Source organism: Acinonyx jubatus, chromosome E2 (genome assembly GCF_027475565.1).
Source record: "Acinonyx jubatus isolate Ajub_Pintada_27869175 chromosome E2, VMU_Ajub_asm_v1.0, whole genome shotgun sequence".
NCBI classification, from domain to species: Eukaryota; Metazoa; Chordata; class Mammalia; order Carnivora; family Felidae; genus Acinonyx; species Acinonyx jubatus.
The window spans coordinates 49,481,303-49,501,809 of NC_069396.1; the positions used below are offsets into that span (position 1 = coordinate 49,481,303).

General features: G+C 59.2%; 1 protein-coding gene and 1 long non-coding RNA gene across 3 annotated transcripts; one reads left to right on the forward strand and one right to left on the reverse strand.

Annotated features, from left to right (window-relative positions):
* Positions 1-381: 381 nt before the first annotated feature.
* On the reverse strand, positions 382-5,719 carry LOC113593412 (uncharacterized). Of its 2 annotated transcripts, XR_003413572.2 has the most exons (3): positions 3,595-5,719; positions 3,028-3,205; positions 382-2,838 (listed from the first exon to the last, which is right to left on the reverse strand). It is a non-coding gene; the product is annotated as an uncharacterized LOC113593412 (long non-coding RNA). The 2 variants fall into 2 exon arrangements; XR_008293543.1 differs by having other exon boundaries at positions 3,028-5,719.
* A 2,426-nt stretch (positions 5,720-8,145) lies between these two features.
* On the forward strand, positions 8,146-18,959 carry BCL3 (BCL3 transcription coactivator). The gene is made up of 9 exons (XM_027037746.2): positions 8,146-8,572; positions 10,304-10,457; positions 15,260-15,368; positions 15,596-15,800; positions 15,899-15,987; positions 16,203-16,280; positions 16,935-17,102; positions 17,341-17,458; positions 18,344-18,959. The coding sequence occupies exons 1-9, from the start codon at positions 8,317-8,319 to the stop codon at positions 18,529-18,531; spliced, it is 1,365 nt and encodes a 454-aa protein (XP_026893547.1). The 5' UTR covers positions 8,146-8,316; the 3' UTR covers positions 18,532-18,959.
* Positions 18,960-20,507: the final 1,548 nt, after the last annotated feature.

Genomic DNA, 20,507 nt, shown 5'->3' on the forward strand with positions numbered 1-20,507 from the left:
AGTGCAAACAGCCAGATCCGAGAGGTTGCACTGTAAGATCCCTTTCTTTAAAAACTCAGAACTGTAGGGGCATCTGGCTGGCTCAGTCGGTGGAGCGTCTGACTCTTGGTCTTAGGGTTGTGAGTTCGAGCCCCATGTTGGGTGTAGAGATCACTTAGAAATAAAATCTTTTCAAAAAATAGTATGGGGCGCCTGGGTGGCTCAGTCGGTTAAGCGTCTGACTTTGGCTCAGGTCATGATCTCAGGGTTCGTGGGTTCGAGCCCCACGTAGGGCTGACAGCTCAGAGCCTGGAGCCTGCTTCGGAGTCTGTGTCTCCCTCTCTCTCTGCCCCTCCCCTGCTCGTGCTCTGTCTCTGTCTCTCTGTCTCTCAAAAATAAGCAAACATTAAACAATTGTTTAATAAATACAATTTACAAAATAAAAAAAATGTATAAAAGAAGGCAATAAACACATAAAAGAAACAGGGGTTACCTGAAAGGAGGAAAAGTGTTGTGATTTGGAAGAGGCACCAAGGGGCTTCTGATGAACTGGCAAAACTATTACTGTTCTCTTTACAACAGGTCGTAAAATGGAACATTGTCTTGTATGTAATTCTCCACATTATGTTTCATAATGTGAAAATACGTATTTTTTGAATTCCACCGTTCGGCCCCGTTCTGCTCCTCAGATGACTTGGGTCTCCAGGGGGCAACATTCCTGGGCCCGAAGGCAGGAGGGCGGCAGAGGGAACCCGCAGGAGGAGAATTGGGATCTGAAACACACAATACGATTTGATTTTCCCAGAAGTGAGCCAACGCACTGTGACGCCACGTAACCACAGGAGGCCAAAGTGACAAGTTCAGAGATGGGTAATGGCCAAAGGAGCCGCCACAAGCCGACAGCCACCCCCACCCGCAGCTCCTGCAAGGCATGACTGGAGGAGCGCCCCCCGCCTGCCCCAGTTTACCCCATCTGTCACCAGCCAGCCCAGAGCCAGGCAATCCACGGGTGCGGCCTCACGCCTTCCAGATGCGCAAACGGCCTGCCCAGAGTTGCAGAGCCGAGAAGCGGTGCCAGGCGTTGCTTCCAGCTGGCGACCCGACTCCACAAAGTCTGGTGGTGGAGACCCCCCGCCCCGGCCCTCACTCTCCTGGGAAGGGGGCTGGAGGGCAGGGGTGGCTCCCGCTGGGACGATAGATAGTTGGGGCACAGGAGAGGACAGTTCGCTGTGGCTCTGGCTCAAATGAGGAAGAGCCTGGTGTGACCTCGGCGTTCCCAGGAGCCCAGGGAACTTTTACATCTGTATTTTTAGGCCCTGGTGGCCGCAGCAGTGGTTGTGGCCTCGGGCTGGGGACATGCCAACTTCCAGGAAAAAAGGCTGGCTCTCCAGGGAAGGTGTTGTCCCTTCCTCCGGGATGGGTTCTGGGCTGTGCCCTGGGGAGTGCGTTTGCAAAGTGGTGGGGACTCCAACTGGGGGAGGCTTGTCCCGTCTCAGGGAGTGGCTGGGTTGAGGGTTGACTGGAGAGAGAGAGACTTCCCCGACTCAGGGCTCTGGAAGCAAGCACTAATCTGATGGAGGAGACAGGCAACAGCTCCCTCCTGAGTAATCCATACTTCTCATTTAATGCTGGGGATAAGATTAATCTCACCCTCACAGGGCTCCCCATACAACGGCCAATTCAAGCTCCACAACTCAGCGCGACAGTCCGATGGAGGAGGCAGGACCCAGACTCACGCTCAGGGAACTTTAGAACGATGGCGGAGGCATGCCCACCATCTTCGGGAAGCTCTAGTCTAATACTCATCCGGATGTCCCCCGAAGGGGGCAAAATTGCCCCCCTCAATTGAGAACCGATGTCCTTAGACAGACGAGGGGAACATGTCGCCTCATCTCGAGCGACCTCCCAGTCCCCAGAGAGGCATGCCCCAGACACCCCCCCACACACCCGGGGAAAATTCCCAGTCTGATAGGGGAGGCATCACTCACTCTTAGAGATAATCTAATCCGTGGACAAGTGACACATGCCCCCTTCTGAGGGAGATCCTGATCTGATGGAGGAGGGAGAACGCAACTCAAAGGCACAAGGAACTCCTACACTGACGGGGAACCTATCCCCACCCCAGGGACCTCCCAGTCTGATGGAGGAGGTCTGCTCAAGTCTGACGAGGGAGGCCGACTTTTTTTTTTTTCTTGTACATTCTCCCTCCCTTCTTGCCCACTGAATGAGCAAGGCAGGGGGCTTCCTCCTCCCTCCTCCCCACCTCTGTGGTGTATCCCAGAATCAGGGAGCTTCTACAGGAGGACGCCACGGTTTCCCAGCCCTGGGACTTCCCTTCGTTGGTCAGCCCAAGACCAGGGCCCCATGGGGGTGAGACACGCCTGCCCTACAGCTCCCTGCTCACCTGTTCCTCAGATGACTTGGCCGGCTCAGCCCCTCAAGGCAGTGGCCGTAATGACACCACCCGGCTATCGAGCTTCTGGTGTGCCAGGCTTGGCCGGGGCTTTCCGCACCTGACTCAGGGCGTCCTACTCGGGGAAGGACAGGGTCCATCCCCACCTTACAGACCAGGCTCAGAGGCCAGAAACCGGCAGAGTGGAAAATAGACCCAGATTTGTCTCCCTCCCGATGGATGAGTGTGACGTATGGGTGCCAGGTAAGTGTGCTAAGGGCTTCGTTGCTGACTCACTGGAGCCTCTCAGCCGTCACGTTACCGTTCCCATGACTCAGAGGGGGAAACTGAGGCTCGGAGAGATCAGATGCCGCTTCGAAGCCACCCAGGCAGAGACAACACTCGTGCTCCAGTTGTCTGACTCCAAAGTCCATCGGCATGGATCCGGTCTTCCAGAAAGGAGGTGCCTAGAGTCAGGAGGGCAAAAAGTTACCGAGAGCGGTCCGTGAGAAAGGGAAGGGGGAAGCGGGATTGGGAGGTGGAGGTGGGGGGAGGAACGATCAGGCCACCATGTCAGCCCAAGGGGGAGCCCCTGCAGCAAAGATTGCACACAGAGGAAGAAGCCCAGAGTAGCAGAAATGGCCAGAATCCCCTACCTTGCCTGGCTCAGTCAATGGCCAGACGCTGCCAGGAGCTGGTGTCCCCGACTGGCGAGCTGAGGCAGAACTTGAAGGAACAAACTGTGGGAGGCTCTCAGCCAGCCATCTGCACGCGGGGCAGCCACGCCGCATGTCTTTTCTTGAGAGATCCAAGCAGCCTCTGCCACTCCCATATCTGTATTAATAATAGCAATCGTTGAAAAATACTACCTTCCATTTCCCGAGAACTGACTCCTCGCCAGCTTGGGTCGACGCATTGCTAACTCCTTTGAACCTCACAACCACCCCATGAGGCGTTCGCTGGGTTTCATCCCCATTTTATAGATGAGGAAACTGAGGCTCAGAGGGGATAAGTCACTTGCCCAAGGTCACGCAGCTGGTAAGTGGCAGAGCTGGGATTCGAAGCCAATTGGACAGGGAGCCCCACTTACGGATGAGGACATTGAGGCCCAGCATTACGCCGCCTACCGTCTGGCTACCATTGCCTCACTGGGATCCCTCTGAGGTTGCCCAACCCCACCCAGGGCAGATGCCAATATCCATAGATGTCTCCCATCGCATCACCTTGGCCCGATAGAGGCAGTGCACGGGGCAGAGGATGTCTGGTCTCAAAGCCCGAGGAGAGGATGTTGCAATCCTCTGACTCAGCGTCGTGCGTGCAGACCCAGCAAGAGGGAGAAAGGGGAAGATCAAGTCTTGGCCAAGGCCCCAGAAGGGCCGATCCTGCTTGGTGCCAGGGGTTCCAGAAGCTGCCAAGGCCCCAGGGTGGGGAGGAACCAGGAGGTACAGGCCATGCTGCAGGAAGCTGGCCTGTATTCACTCCTGGGGGGTGGGGGGAAGAGCAGCCTCTGGGAGCAGGGCAGTCTGCAAACCCAGGGTGGAATCAGAGCCCAAAGCTGTGTGACCTTGGGCAGGGCCCCCCAGCTCCAGGCTCAGGTCTGTTCTCCTCTGTCTGTGCAATCTGCTCGCTTTCCCGGAACCCTCTCTTCAATCTAAATCTATACCTTCCTGCTGCGACGCGACCTTCCCTCCATCAGCTCGACCCTCCCTGTGCCTGGAGCCTGCAGACAGACTGTAGACCTGCTAATCTCTGGCTGTGACTTTGCCTCTTTGTGCCTGAGTTTTCCCCTCCTGAGCCATTCCCTTCTTAGGGGATAGGGGTCTGGAGTTAGACAGGAGAGGGAAGGCCTGTGGTCTCGGGGACCGATTGCCCCAGCAGCCGGGCTGCGGGGGACACAGAGACCTGGCATAAAATCTTGATGACCCTGAGCAGGGACTCCGCTCCTCTGTTGTGTCTCTGTAAAATGGGAGTTTCAGCTGGATTTCCTCACGAGATGTCAAGAGGATTACATGGGCCAGTTCTTCATGGGAGTTCAGCCCACGGCGAATGGGCCCATCCTGCTTTATCTCTGGGCGGAGAGGGTTACAGGGAAGGCCTGGCCCGATGAGTTAAGGCAGGCAACATGGAGGCAAGAAGGGACACCGTTCATTCATTCATTCAGTTATTCCTTCTGTACACGTGGTCTCAATCTGCTCTGCAACCCTGTGAGGCAGGAGCTGTTATGATCCCCAACAGTAAAGTCACCAACAAAGGCACAGAGAGGGAAAGCCACCTATCCAAAGTCACACACAGCCGACACATGGCAGAACCCGGCCTCAAACCCGTATCTTCCAGGCCCAGCATGTTGGGTCCCAATTTCCTCAATGAAATGGGCCCAGCTGTTGAAACGTTAGGTTCCTGGATAGGAATAATTATCACCGTTGTTCCTGTGGTTATAATAGGGATCATAATAATTGCAGCCACACTGCCTTTAACACTTCCTATCCATCGGGCCCTAGAGGACGGAAGCATTAGGGTCTCGATTTAGTCTGTCTGATAGGTGGGGAAGTTGAGGCTCCACGAAGTTCAGTAATGGCCTGGAAGCCACACAGCTGATGAAAACAGAAGCTCAGGCCTCAGTTGGGAGCAAAACTTGGGACAGAAAAAGGCCCAGGAATTAATCCAATGGGAATCTAGTATCTAACAAGCACTATCCTCCCCTCTTGGAAGGCCCCCAAGAGCAAGAAAGTGCCCCAAGGCCCACAGCCTTCCAGCTAGGCCTTTGTTTCCTTCTCGGGACCTTGGACGGGCTCAGCCCTTCCTTCCCTGGGGGTAGGGGTAGAAGGGAAGGAGCAGTGGGAGGGAAGAAAAGATTTGCACAGATACAAAAGGCAGCCTGCGTGAGGGAAAGTGGTTAGACACCATGCAGGACTTCCGGGCTCTCTCTGGGAACTTTCTGGGACTCATCCAGGGGCTGCCCCCTGCCGGCAGGGGACCTCCGGAGCTCAAGCGCAGAGAGGGGAGACCCTAGTCCTCCCAGCCTGGGGTGCTGGGAGCCAGGGGGGAAAGGAGGGGGCAGCCGTCCTGGTTCCGCATCCTCCATTCCCGACACTGGAGGGAGGCGGCTGTGGGAGCTGGGACTTTCCTGAGCAGTAGAAGATTCTGGGAAATTAGACAGCTGCAGGGCGGGGCTGACTCCAGGCCTCCCTTCTCTTCCCTTCCCTCAGTCGCTGCTTGGTCCCAAGCACTCCTCTCTTCCCTCTGTCCCAAGGAGGCCCTCCTCAAACTGCTCCTCCTCCCTCAGACCATGCTCTCCGTCCTCAGACCCTCATGTCCTCACCCTCAAACCTCTTCCTCCATCACAACCCACCCCCCACCCCCCTCCCCGCGCCAGCCAACTCTCTCCTCCTCCCTCCGAGCTGCTTTCCTCACTTGGTCCTTCTCAGACTTCCTCAGACAGTGCCTCCTCCTTCAGACCTTCTTCCCCTCCCTCAGAGCCTCACCTCCTCCCTCAGACATTCATCCTCTCCCTCAGACCCTCACCTCCTCCCTCAGACCGATTCTCTCTCCCTTCTCCCCCTCTCTTAGACCATTTACTTCTCTCAGACCTGTCTTCCTCCTTTAGGTCCTCCTCCCTCAGACTTTTACCCGTCATCCATCCTCAGACTCAGACCCCCCAGCACTCTTTCTCTCTCAGCCCCTCCAAACCCCCTTCTGGGCCAAATGCATAACCCCCCTCACCACCCCCCCCCCCCAGGCCCGTCTGGGCCCAAAGCCATCGCTCTATCTGCCCTAGGGAGGCTGGAAGGAGGAGGAACTTGGGTGTCCTTCCATTTCAACCTCCTAGGGTCACCACCTTGACAAAACCCGCCCCCTCTGAGGCTCAACTTCCCCTTTTGTACAGCAGGGCTGTGCTCCTCCCCAGGTGAGGGAGGGCTGTCTGGATGGGAACGGCAGCACCCAGACTCTCCAGCCTAATTCCTTCGTTTCCTGCCCTGGGCGAAGCTCCCCCGACACGGGGAGGCAGGGGGTTGACATCAGTCCCATTTGCCAGAAGACCAAACTGAGTCTCAAGACAAGAGGATTCGCCTGAGGTCCCACAGGGAGCAAATGGTGGAGGTGGGACTGGACCCAGGCCTTGCCCCCAAATGTTTCTCCATTACAGGGGCTAAGGGGGCTTGGGGGCCACCCAGAGAGAGGCAGAAAGGAGAGAAGGGGGAAGGGGTGAGGCTTCTCTCTCTCCACAGCTGCTCCTCACATCCCTGGTTAACGATCCACCGGGGTGGGGCCAGAGTCGTGGGCAAAGTCCCTTCCTGGGGACGGGGCCCCACACCCACTTTCAGGGTCGCAGAGAGACGCCGCCAGGGAGACAGAGACACAGACAGAGATCGGGAGACAAAAAGAGACAGGGGGTGGGGCCGGAGACAGGGAGCCGAGGGCCAGGGATGCAGGGACAGAGTTGCAGAGACAGGGCGAGACACGAGAGAGCCAGGGGGACCTGCGTGCCTCCCGGACGGATCCGGGGTGCAGCCGCCATCCCTCTGCCCCCCGCCCCCGATCCCCAAAGCCTCCCCCTTGGCCTCCGGTAACTCAGTGACCCGGACTCAACCCCAGCGACAGCCCCGCCTCAAGGGAAATCCGGGAAAGCCCCGCGCCGCTGGGCCCCTCCCCGGGGCGGAGAGAAGGGAGGCAGGGGCGGGGACCCGGAAAAGGCCCGCCTCTGCCCCCCCCCCCCCCGCCCACTAGCTCCAGCCCGCCTCTGAGTCATGCCCCCCAACCCGCCCGGCCTGTTCCCCACCCACCAACCCCGCCCGGGCGGGAGGGGGAGGTGGGGGAGAAGGGGTGGCCGGACTGGCACCCCGCCGCCCCCGGGCCCAGGCCGTGGCCGCCCCGACTCTGGTCTTGTGTCTCCGCGTCTCTTGCTATCTCTCTGTGTCTCTCTTCCTTGGTCTCTCACCAACTCTTCGCCCAGAAGCTCGAGCTGAGTGTGCAGGGATCCCGCGGAGAGAGAGAGACACTGGCTGTTTCCCTGTGCCCTTCCCCACAGCCCCCCACCCCCAGCGAAGTTCAGACCCTCGGCTGGGACACATGGAGGAGGCAGGGATGGGGACAGGGCTGGCAGAGGGACAGCGCCCGGGCGCCCGCCGAGGGCAGCCCCTGACCTGGGTGCGTCTTTCTGCTCCCGCAAAGGAGGAAACGGCTCAGAGAAAGGAAGTGCCTGGTCAAGGTCACCGGGCGAGGAAGTGGGAGTCGGGACTCGAACCCGCGCCCTAGGGAGCCCAGGGCCGCTTGGAATGCCTCCCTAGGGAAGAGGCCGAGCGCAGACAGCACTCGAGCGACAGAGATGGTGAGAGACACAGAGACAATAAATAGAGACAGAGGCAGTGAGAACAGAGAAAGACGCAAAGGTCGAGATAGAGGGACGGGGGAGAGAAAGAGAGAGACACCCAGGCCCAGAAAGACTCTCCAGATCGGAGAGTCAGACGAGACAGTTAGAGACTCAGAGACGCAGAGATAGAGACAATTAGCCAGAGACACCAAAGCACTGAGACAGCGACTGAGAGAGGCAGGCAGCCGTAGGGGTGGGGACCCCCAGGCCCTGACCCCGCCCCCTCCCCCCTCCCCGCCCCCCACCGAGGCCCAGCCGCCGGGGGCGCCGCGGGGTCGGGAGAGGGGCGGGCGCGGGGCGCGGCGGCGCGGGCGGGACGCTCGGCGGGCTGCACCGCGGGGCGGCGGGAGCTGCGGCGGGTCCAGGAAACCCCTGGGGCGGACGGGTGGCCCCGGGGGCGGGGGGGGGGGGGGTCGGGGGCGGGGAGGCGGGCGACCGGCACCGCCCCGGCCGACAAAAGTCCCTTCAGTTCAGCCGGCGGCAGGGGAAGTCCCGGCGCCCGGCGCAGCCACCCTCCCGTGCAGCCGAGCCGAGCCGCGCTCCGGCCGCCCGCTCGGCCGCCGTCCCCGGCGGCCCCATGCCCCGATGCCCCGCGGGGGCCATGGACGAGGGGCCCGTGGACCTGCGCACCCGGCCCAAGGCCGCCGGGCCCCCCGGCGCCGCGCTGCCGCTCCGCAAGCGCCCGCTGCGCGCGCCCTCCCCGGAACCCGCCGCCCCCCGCGGCGCCGCGGGCCCCGTTGTCACCCCGGATCCCCTAGGCGGCGGCTCCGACTCCCCGGCGGTCCCCGCGGCCCCCCACGGACTGGCCCGGCCAGAGGCGCTTTACTACCAGGGTGAGTGGCTCCCACGGGTCCTGGCCAGATCGGGGTCTGACGGGGCAGACGGTCACCAGAGCCAGGGAACTGAGTTCAGGTCGCACATACAGGGGGTCCCAGGGAGCTGAGAAACGGGGGGTGGGGGGGGGACAGAATCCAAGGTCCCAAGGACACCGATATGGGGTTTGTGGGGAACTGAGAGGGGGCAGAGCCTGAAGTCCCAGGGACACCACTGTGGAAGCATCAGGCAGCAGTGCCTTGGGACACAGATGTGGGGGTCCCAGAACACCGGCTGTTCAGGGGGCTCTGGGGGACAGAGCTCAGCATCTGAAAGCCATAGATATGGGGATCCAGGGGACAGTGCCCAGCAGCATAGATAGGGGGTCTCAGGGAATCAAGCGGACAGAGCCTACAGTCCCAAGAACAGAGTTACAAGCTCGTTAGAACCCAGATATCTAGGGTTTGCAGAATCAGCATTTGGACCCAAGAAACTGGGGTTCCTGGCATCCAGATCCGTGGTGTGAAAGGCAGTCAGGGAAACAGCGACTGGGGTTCTAAGAAGACAGATACTAGGGATGTCAGGACATCAGAACCTCAGGAACCTAGGAGATACCAGACAATAGTGGGAATCAGGAGAACAGAGTGGGAGTCTGGAGCATCCGAGTCAATATCTGGATGGAAGGGAAGGGGGTCCTGGGGAGCCAGCGGGACAGAGATCCGGGGCTCTGGGCACGCAGTTAGGTACAGTCACACAGGACGGATCAGGGGCTCATCTGAAGTCACAGGGTCAGGGGGTCACAAAGTCAAGGCCTGGGGACTGAGGGTTCTAGGGTTCTAGGAATGCGGGCCAGGACCGGGGAGTTCTGGGACTGGAGGACTTAGCGCCAGGATGAAGAATTCAGGGGTGTCCAGGCAAAAGGCTTCAGGGCACCAAGAGCTGACACCGGAGATACGAGGACTTGGGGGCGCAGGGATGGGGGCCCCCAAGGATCAGGAGATGATAAAGAAGGCCAAACATCATTCTCTCCATCCCTGATCTCAAGGAAGGGGCATCTGCTACCACCTTACCATCCCCGAGTGACCCCAAAAGCTGCAGAGAGCCCATGCCTAGTGCCCCCAGATTTTGGCCCCGTTCCTGCACCTTCCACCCCATCGGAGTACAGCACTTAGAGAGCCTCAGCTTGTGCATCAGGAGGCCTGCCATTGCCTCCTCCCCTTTCCCCATTCCCTGGATGAGAACCCAGGCCTCAGTTTTCCCCATCTGTGTGGTGGGTGGATATGTCTTTGCTGCCGTATTTGGCTTCTGACGCCATTCCTCTCTCCTTCTGACCCCCTTTCTCCCCAACTCTCTACACAGTCACCCCACACCCTACACCCATTCTTACCTCCCTCAGCCACAAATTCACCCAGCAAACAGGCCCTGGGGTCCCCTGCTGGGTGATGATGGGGTTCAGTCCCGTCCTTAAGGGACTCTGCCTAGTAAGAGATGGAGGTCAGAGGCACGAAGAGGTAAGTGACAATGACCGTGACCAGGGCTCAGGGGGAATGGTGAAGGCGGAGGAAGTTGCCAGAGCCCAGAAGATGGATGTACAAGGCCAGGTTGTCTTGGGCCTCTCAGCCCCAGTATGAGATGCAAAAGGGACCTGGAAAGAAGGACAGGTGACACAGGAGGGGTGAAGGCCTGGAGGTAGGGGTGGGTTGAGGGTCTGCTGACTTGGCCTCACCACCCATGTCCTTTCCTCTGTCCAGGACCTCTACTGCCCCTGTACCCGACCCCGACCATGGGCTCCCTCTTTCCTCTCCTGAACGTGCCTACACCCCTGTACCCCATGGTGTGCTCCATGGAACATCCCCTATCGGCTGACATCGCTGTGGCCACCCGTGCAGATGAGGATGGAGACACGTGAGTAAAGCCCCCCATGAATGGGGGGAGTCAGCCCTACCCCCCACCTCACCCACCACAACACATGGGCTTCTGAATTACCTCTACCTGAGTTACAATCCTGTCTCCGCTGCTGGCTGTGACTTTGAGCAAGTCTTTCCCCCCTGCCCCCCCCCCCCGCCGTGCCTCAGTCTCCTCTTCTGAAAAATGGGCAGTCTGACAGCACTTACAACCTAGGACTGTTTTTGAAGCAGGGGGCATCAACATATTTATCAAAATGCAAACACGAGAGGGGCGCCTGGTAGAGCGTGCAACTCTTGATCTCGGGGTCATGAGTTCAAGCCCCACATTTGAGATTACTTTAAATAAATAAAATAATTGGGTTTTTTTTTATTTTAATTGTTTATTTTGAGAGAGAGAGTGTGAGCACGCAAGCATGAGCGGGGAAGGGGCAAAGAGAGAAAGAGGGAGAGAGAGAATCCCAAGCAGGGTGCTTGCTGTCACACGCAGCCTGACTCGGGGTTCTATCCCACTTAACCGTGAGATCATGACCAGAGCCAAAATCAAGAGTCAGACACTTAACAGCCTGAGCCACCCAGGCGCCCCTAAATAAATAAAATACACCCAAAAATTCTTAAAAAAAAAAAATCCAACCGCGAGAAAGACATTTCATTGATTGACTCGTCGTATGAATTATGCACGTTAAGCTCTTAGCACGGAGCCTGGTCGGTTAGAAATGCTCAGTAAGTATTAATTCATATTATTACCTTATGTTCAGCCCAGCACATGTACACACAGACAAGCTTGAAATAAAAATTGCGCAGAACAAAACAAGTCACCCTTGCTAGATGGGATCTACTTTGTGTTTTCTATTCTAGTGTGTTTCCTGATCTCACGGTCGTAGGCCATTCAATTAATTTGCCCATCCCTTAAACTGATTTCACAAATCCGATAGTTGATTGCCTCCAGCTTGGAGAACTTGCCCTTGAGGCTGCTGAGAACCCCTGCGCAGGATGGTTTAGCGCTGTGCTCACCACACACCTGAACATCACGATTCTTATTTACCTACCTAGGTTGGAACTTCCGGTGGCCACTTTCTACCCCCCCACCCTCTGCCTGAGTTTCCCCCTATAAAAACAAGAACTCTAAGTGTGTGAGAGTCTGCGAGGCAGGCGTGAGATGACTTTTATAAAGCGCTTATCTGGGCATTGGTTTGGGGACTGGGAACAAGAGGTAGGGACGGAATGGACAGGCTTACTTCTGCAGAAAAAGGGGGACCGCCAAGGCTGGCCAGGGAGGCGACTGCACATCCCCGAGCCTCAGTTTCCCCTCCTGGAAAATGGAGGGCTCCTGTAGTACCCATCCAGATTAAGACTCAGCGTAATGGTGTACCTACATCTAGAGCATAGAACAAGGCCAGGCACACAGTAGGTCCTCAGCACCTGGGAGTGGATGTTCTAACAGAGCTTCCCAGCTGGTTGTGGGCCACTCTGTGAGTCCAAGCAGGAGAAAGTGCCTGATCCCTAAAAGGCTGAACAAAACTAGTTCCCTCCCACTCTGGGTACCTCTGGGGTCATCTGTGAAATAGATTTAATTTGTATCTGCCCCCGGGGGTGATTTGTTTGCAGCCTGTGAACACAGAAGACCTGGCACCCCAGTCTCAAGGCCCGCACCCCTCCCGCCCTCCCCCGCTCTCCTCCCCCCCCTCCCCTCCAAAGCAAACACTTCTTCCTCAGCTGCCTGCTGGGGGAAATCCCTTCCCGCAGAACTTGACCGCAGCCCAGCTGCTCTGCCTCCCCCACGTCAGCACCCGTCACTCACTCGCAGCCTCCCCCTCCTGGCGTTCAAGCTAACCTTAACCCCTTCCGCTGGGGCCAAGACATTACCGGAATGGACAGCTGGCTAGCCTGGGAGCGGGGGAGGGGGACACGCTAAGTCTGGTTCCCCAGAGCAGCAAAGCTTGGTTGGGAGGCTGGACCTCTAGGGACTCAAGAGAGCAACAACGATCTCAGGGCATCTGGACCCTCAAGAGGTCAGGCGCCGGGGAGCTAGAACTCTGGGTCTCCAAGAGAGAGGGGAGGTCGGAGTACTGTATTCCTCTGAGGGGTTAAGCAACAGGGTGGAGGGCAACTTGGGGATCGATCACTCCCAGGCACTGGGGAAGCTGGTATCCGCAAAGAGTTAGGGCACCGTATTACCTACCGGGTCCTAAGAGAGCTGAGGGGTGGATGCCGGGATATGGGGGACAGGGAGGCAGCTGGAGTCTGAGCCCTGAAGGGTGGAGTTCGAGACGCGCCCCTAGGCTGCAAGACTTGGGGTCCTTCCCTCCAGGGAAGCTTGGTCTCTTTGGTTGGCCTCCCTCCTGCCCCACCCCCCAGGCGAGGATGGAAGGCGGGGGTGCCGGGGGAGGGGGGGGTGGCCGGGGTAGATCCCCGGCGGGAGGCTTCCCTCCCCCGGGAGCAGGAAGCGGAGCCCCGCCCAGCAGACCTGTTACTGGAAGTCCGAGGGCTGGGCCGCCCCTCCCGTCCCCACTTCCTCCAGCCCCGCCCCACCCCCTGCAGCCCGCGCGTTTATGGGAACTCGGGCCTGGACGGTTTCTCTGAAATCATTCGCTCCCTCTGCCCTCACTTAACCCTGCCCGCCCCGAGGGGGACGCAGGCCGGGCTTCCTGGGAGATGAAGGGAGCCAAGGGAGCCCTTCTCCGCCCCTCCACCCTCACCCCGGCCCAGGCCCGGCCCCTCCCCCAACATTTTCCTTTTAAATTCGGCGTTTCACCAGGTTCAGGATCCAGGTTCAGCGTTTCACCGGCAGAGCTGCTCTTGGGACGTGGGCGCTATTGTGGGCTATACTTTATGGGGCTATACTTTATGGGGCAGAAAACTTTATGGGCCATACTTTATGGGGGCTATACTTTATGGGAGGGCCACGTGACTTTGCTCTAGCACCTGGAGTGAGGGAGGGTTGCCCCTGGCCTGCTCAGCCCCCAAAGCCGCCATCCCTGGTTCCACGGTTTAGCATCCAACTCTTGATCTCATCTCAGGTGTTGATCTCAGGGTCGTGAGTTCAAGCCCCGCGTCGGGTTCTGATTTTAAAAACTTAAAAATTAGGGGCGCCTGGGTGGCTCAGTGGGCTAAGCGTCAGACTTCGGCTCAGGTCATGATTCCCCGGGGTTGGTGGGTTCAAGCCCCCACGTCAGGCTTTGGTGCTTACAGCTTGGAGCCTGGAGCCTGCCTCGTAGTCTCCCTCTGCCCCTCCCCCACTTGGGCACGCTCTCGGTCAAAAATAAACATTAAAAATTTTTTTTAATAAAAAAAACAATAAAGTATGGGTTCTGGAAGCACATTTCCATGGGGGGAGCCAATGCTCACCGGCAGCTTGGGTTAGTAAGAGGCAGTGATGGGTGAGAAACTCGTTGCTCTAGTAAATGGACTTTAAGAAGGCTGTGTGGCCTGTGTATATACAGTTAACCTTGTACCCTTAGTGCTAATCGTCCCCCCTACACACACACACACACACCCCATCATACCAGATTGCCCTCAACTCTAAATGACTCTTCCAGGTTGGGGGCTGTGGGAAGGCGCATGGAGTTTACTGGGACACACTCTCCAGATCAACGCCTGTGGGGATGAAGGAAGCAGGACTGCACAGAAGTTGGGCTGCTGTGTCGCCTCAGGGGGCCTGAGCTGTCTCACAGGGAACGCTGCAGCTGGAATGGCCTTTAGAGATGGCGCCAGAGGCTAGGCCCTCTGTGCCAGCAGCGCCCAGTCACGGGATGCCAGTGGATGGCGGCTGCCCCCACTCATGACCCGGGCAAGCACTTCTTTTCAGCAGAGGGTAATTCCCAGAGACAGCTGATAGCTCACGACCTTCCCATAAGCTAAGGGAATGAGTCCTTCAGTCTGGGTTATGCGTGCGGTCCAGCGTCCAGAACAATGACTCCATCCCCCTACATCCCACCTCCCCTTTGGACAAACACTCCTCCAAATAAATGCTCTGCATGTGGCGTGCAAGTCACCACTGGTGGAGGGAACTCGATGGCACCTGCCTCATCCCCGCGCATTTCACACATGAGCAAGCCGGGGCTGGAGAGAGGATCAGCGATGGGTTCATTTATTGGGTACATGTGTGCGGGGCTCAGCACCGGGCAGCTGTCCCTGGGCCGTGACCAAAGCAGACAGAACGCCCTGCCCTGGTGGAGTTGACATTCTAGTGGGGGAGATTCAGACAGGAAACAAGTAAACTGTACAATGTCAGATGATGATGTGGAGGAAAAGTAAGCAGGGGCAGGGGGAAGGGGAGGGAGTCGTAGCCATACCATTTTAGCAGAGGCCCAAATGAGGGGAGCAAGTCTTGCAGGTATCTGGGGGACCACTGTTCCAGGGAACAGCGAGTGTCAGGGCCCTGGGAGGCAAGCGTGCTTGTCCTGTTCAAGGAACAGCAAGAAAAGCAGAGGGAAGAGAGCAGATGGAGGAGAAGCCAAAAGGGTAGAAGAAGGGGGAGACAAGCCCCCACAAGGCCTGTTTGGCCTTTAATCTGAGGGTCCTGAGCAGAGAAGGGGCTTGATCTAAGTTGCAAAAAGGGCTCTCGGGCTGCTGTGGGGGGGACAGACGGTAGAGCCGGGGTTGAAGCAGGGAGGCCAGTGAGGAGGGAACCGTGCAGGAGGGAGGCGATGGTGGCTGAACCAGGATGGAGGGAGTGAGGGTCAGAAGTGATTGGATTCTGGATGTTCCTCCAAAGTCCCCGGCACATGTTGGAGTTCGCACCACTAATTTTATGGGGGCGAGAGGTAACCAACCCCTAACGCTTGTGATCCCCTCCCCCAGGCCACTCCACATTGCCGTGGTGCAGGGCAATCTGCCTGCTGTGCATCGGCTTGTCAACCTCTTCCAGCATGGGGGCCGGGAGCTGGATATCTACAACAACCTACGACAGGTGAGCCCGGGGGCCTGGATCTGATGGAAGAGCGGGCTGAGGGTCCGGACTCCTGAATCCTGGGACGGGAGGAGCTGGGGGCCGTGGCTCTTGAATCTGAGGGAGGATGTACTCCAGATTTCTGGTTCCTGAAAGTCCCGAGCTGGGGATCGGGACTCGGAAATTCTGAGAGACAGGACTGGGACGCAGGGCAGGGCACAAGTCCCTCACAGTCTCTGTTCCCCCAGACACCGCTACACCTGGCTGTGATCACCACACTGCCATCTGTGGTCCGGCTCCTCGTGATGGCCGGTGCCAGCCCCATGGCACTGGACCGTCATGGCCAGACAGCAGCCCACCTGGCGTGTGAGCACCGCAGCCCGACCTGCCTCCGGGCCCTGCTGGACAGCGCAGCCCCGGGCACCGTGGACCTAGAGGCCCGCAATTACGACGGTGAGCACCTACCCCGGCGCCGAGTGGGACTGTCTGGCAAGACCTGAAGTCCAAGGGCCCCCAAACCCAGGTTTACACTGAGTCTTCCTGTACCTCAGGGCTCACCGCCTTACACGTGGCCGTGAACATGGAGTGCCCCGAAGCCGTGCTGCTCTTGCTGGAGCGAGGCGCAGACATCGATGCGGTGGTGAGCAGGCGCGGGCCGGAGGCGGGGCCAAGAGGAGCCGGGGCGGGACCCCCGAGGGGGCGGGGCTGGCGTGGGACGCCGCGCGAGCGGGGGGTGGGGGTGGGGCTTGAAGTATCTAAGGGGATTGAGACGCCAGACCCGGCGGCTGGGATGCTGGCCGCCGGCTGATTGGGCAGAGCTTGGAGCGACTCCGAGACCTTCCCTCCCTTCTGCAGGACATTAAAAGCGGCCGCTCCCCACTCATCCACGCAGTGGAAAACAACAGCCTGAGCATGGTGCAGCTCCTGCTGCAGGTGGGTACTGCCCTCGCCCTTGGCCGCTCGCCCACCCTCCAGCACCAGCCCAGCAGTCGCCCCCACCCGCCTCCCCCGTCCCTGGCATCGACCCGACCCTGCCTTCCAGGTCCGGCTCCCTCTCGTGCTCCGCTTCCAGCGCTGTCTCGCCCTTCTAGGCCTCCATTTGTCTATGACCTCACCCCTCCAGGCTGCCCTCTGGTCCCGGACCGTCTCCCTTTCCTCCCCCGTCCCCACCCGAGCCGGGCCCGGTGCAGCGGCGGCCTTGCTCACCCCGCTGGCTGGTTTTGACCCTTTCCCCGTGCGGTCCTTCCGCCCCGCCTGGATTCTGGACCCTTCGTTTCTCGGACTCCGCCCCTACTCCGGCCGGGCGGCGGAGTCCTGCTCCGGCTGGTTCAGCCCGTCCGCCCAGTCCCGCTCTGACCCGCCCTGGGTTCTGGTTTCCACCCTTCCGTCACCTCACCCAGGATCTGGTCCCGCCCGGGTCCTGGCCTCGGTCCGGGTGTCGGGGGCGGGGGAGCCCAGCCTCAGTCCCCAGCCCCGCGCTCGGACCCCATCCCGGCCCCGCCCCTCCTGTGGCCCCGCCCCACCCGCCGCCCGGGCCCGGGTCCCGCGGGGCCGCGGCGGGCCTGACCCTCGGCTCCCGCCCCGCAGCACGGCGCCAACGTGAACGCGCAGATGTACTCGGGCAGCTCGGCGCTGCACTCCGCGTCTGGCCGCGGGCTCCTCCCGCTCGTGCGCACGCTGGTCCGCAGCGGCGCCGACAGTGGCCTCAAGAACTGCCACAACGACACGCCGCTCATGGTGGCGCGCAGCCGCCGGGTGAGTGTCCGCGCTGGGAGGGCCTGTGCCCGAGCGCCGGTCCGCGCAGATGGGACATCGGAGTGCGCGCGCGTTTCTGTGCCCGTTCGCGCTGGGGAGCGGGACAGCCTGTGGGTCCGTGGGAGCGAGCTCGGACAGGGGACACTGAGGCACGGAGCCGACCGCGCACGCCGAGACTGGAGAGAGGGAGAGCATCGTGGGCTGGAGGAGCCTGGTGGTGACCCCTGTCCTCCTACAGGTCATCGACATCCTGAGGGGGAAGGCGACCAGGCCCGCTCCTGCATCACAGCCAGAGCCCTCGCCGGACCGCAGTGCCACCACCTCCCCTGAGAGCAGTAGCCTCCTCAGCTCCAATGGTGAGAACCTAGCTCCGCAGCGCCAACCTCCCAGTCTCTCCTCGCACAGCCATCCAGGCTCCCGGCCCCTACACCCACAACCATCCAGGCTCCCAGCCCCTCCCCACACCAGCCATCCAGGTCCCCAGCCCCTCCCCCCACCAGCCATCCAGGCTCCCAGCCCCTCCCCCCGCCAGCCATCCAGGTCCCCAGCCTCTGCCCCCACCAACCATCCAGGCTCCCAGCCCCTCCCCCAACGAACCATCCAGGCTCCCAGCCCCTCCCCATACCAGCCATCCAGGTCCCCAACTCCTCCCCCCACCAACCATCCAGTCCCCATCCAGGCTCCCAGCCCCTACACCCACAACCATCCAGGCTCCCAGCCCCTTCCCCCACCAACCATCCAGGCTCCCAGCCCCTCCCCATACCAGCCATCCAGGTCCCCAACCCCTCCCCCCACCAACCATCCAGTCCCCATCCAGGCTCCCAGCCCCTACACCCACAACCATCCAGGCTCCCAGCCCCTTCCCCACACCAGCCATCCAGGTCCCCAGCCCCTACCCCCACCAGCCATCCAGGCCCCCAGCCCCTTCCCCCACCAACCATCCAGGCTCCCAGCCCCTCCCCATACCAGCCATCCAGGCCTCCAGTTCCTCCCCCCACCAACCTCCAGGCCCCGACCCCTCCTCCCACTCCCCACAACCATCCAGGACCCCAAGCCCTTCGCCTCTCCTCCCCCAGAACCATCCAGGCCCTTGTCTCTGCCCTCTAGGAATCTTTCAGGTTCCTGTCTCTACCCTCGCAGAACCTTCTAGACCCCTCTCCCTCCCCAGACACCCAGGGTGGTCCGGACCCCTTCTCTTTAGAGCTGGTCTCTCACTGCGCCCACCCTTCTTCTTCCCCCAGGTCTCCTTTCTGCATCACCCTCCTCCTCGCCCTCCCAGTCTCCCCCCAAGGACCCACCTGGATTCCCCATGGCTCCCCCCAATTTCTTCCTTCCTCCCTCATCTCCACCTGCCTTCCTGACCTTCGCTGGGGTCCTCCGAGCCCCTGGCCGGCCAGTGCCCCCCTCTTCAGCTCCAGGAGGCAGCTGAGAGGGATGGGGGGGCAGATCTCAGACTCATGCGGAGCGACCTCCCTGCCCTGTTGGGGTCAAGCCTCCTGGAAACTGTGAAAACCTCACTCTGCCCCCCCCCCCAATCTTCAGGACCAGGATTTGCACAGAGGCACAAGCATCTACCCATAAGCCCCCTCTTCCGAGCAAAGATATCTTCGCGCCCCATGCCCCCGACCCAGGACTCTTACAAACCTTTTATCCTCTGGCACCAGGCCCCTGTCTTGAGTTCCGCCCAAATTCCTTCTCTCCCAGAGCTGGTGGAACCAGGGAATCACCACTCCCCTCCCCCCCTCTACCCAGATGGATGAGGAGGGGCAGATGGGCTGTAGCCAGGCACTGATAACAATGTAAATTATTAGGCATTTTGGTTAGATTTCTTTTGTAATAAACTATTTTTGTACCATACCCGGCTTGGCTGGGCCTCTTGCACGCGGGGCCGCCAAACCTGCAGACTCCATGGGTGACCGCGTCCGTCTCCGACCGATGATGACAGGTGCGGTGACTCTGGGATTTCTGGTGCGTTCGTTGTGCCGTGTCACCGCGTCACTGTTTTCTGGGCATGACACAGGGCGTGACGTCTTTCCGGGGGACCTTTTTGGATTCCGTAGTGACCCTGGGGGTCTGCAGATGGGCGGGCTTCTGAGGCTTCTGTGTCCCTGTGGTATCACGGCTGACTGTCACGGGACTGATTGTGTCCGGGCCTATGTGCATGTGGCGCTGGTGAGTGTTTGTAACGTCAAAACCTGTGGTCATTGTGTGACTCCGTGTGGCTGCCTTGCCTCACGTGCCCCTTTTTTTTTTACTCCGTGATCCCAGAGCCCTCCCCCCACCCCGGCCGCCATGCAGTGTTTGTGTTTTGACTCTGTGGATGTGTCACTTACGTATCACTCAGGGGTTGCATTCATTTCCTGTCACCACTGTCACAAAACACCACAAATTTAGTGGCTTAAAACACCAGATTTATTCACTCACAGTTCCACAGGTCAGAAGTCCAAGATCAGGGGCGCCTTCGTGGCTCAGTCGGTTAAGCATCCAACTTGGGCTCAGGTCATGATCTCACAGTTCGTGGGTTCGAGCCCTGCGTTGGGCTCTGTGCTGACAGCTCGGAGCCTGGAGCCTGCTTCACATTCTGTCTTCCTCTCTCTCTCTGCCTCTCCTCCCCTTCGAGCTCTGTATCTCTCTCTCTCTCTCAAAATAAATAAACATTAAAAAAAAAAAACATTTTAATAAAGTAACATCCACAGGGGCGTCTGGGTGACTCAGTCTGTTGAGTGGCCAACTCTTGATTTCAGCTCAGGCCATGATCCCAGGGTCGTGAGATCGAGCCTCAAATCAGGTTCCATGCTAAGTGTGGAGACTGCTTAAGATTCTCTCTCTCTTGGGGCGCCTGGGTGGCTCAGTCAGTTGAGCATCAGACTTCAGCTCAGGTCACAATCTCGTGGTCCATGAGTTCGGGCCCCGCGTCGGGCTCTGGGCTGATGGCTCAGAGCCTGGAGCCTGCTTCCAATTCTGTGTCTCCCTCTCTCTCTGCCCCTCCCCCGTTCATGCTCTGTCTCTCTCTGTCTCAAAAATAAATAAACGTTAAAAAAAAAAAAGATTCTCTCTCTCTCCCTCTCTCCACCCCCCCCCCAAAATAAAATATATTTTTAAAAATTTAAAGTGACATCTACAGATTGTAGGGATTAGGACATAGATACCGTTGAGAGCCTTTATTCAGCCGACCCCAGGCGCCCGCTGGAGAAGCAACGTTACTAGAAGGTAGGTATGTGGATAACAGACCTGGCACAGGGATTTGACCATCGGGAAAGGATGGATGTACAGTGGGGAGAGCAAAGACAGGCTGGAACCCCCGAGGAAGGCCCGTTAGCTTCCTAGGGTTGCTGTGATAAATGGCCACAAACCAGGTGGCACAAAACAACCGAAATTTATTCCCGAAATGTATTCTCTCGCGGT

Excerpts from the sequence above, each read along its gene's own strand:
- BCL3 (XM_027037746.2), top strand. The coding sequence starts at position 8,317 with ATGCCCCGATGCCCCGCGGGGGCCATGGACGAGGGGCCCGTGGACCTG. Across the intron at positions 17,103-17,340 it reads TGGTGGCGCGCAGCCGCCGG|GTCATCGACATCCTGAGGGG; the intron begins GTGAGTGTCCGC and ends GTCCTCCTACAG. Across the intron at positions 17,459-18,343 it reads TAGCCTCCTCAGCTCCAATG|GTCTCCTTTCTGCATCACCC; the intron begins GTGAGAACCTAG and ends TTCTTCCCCCAG.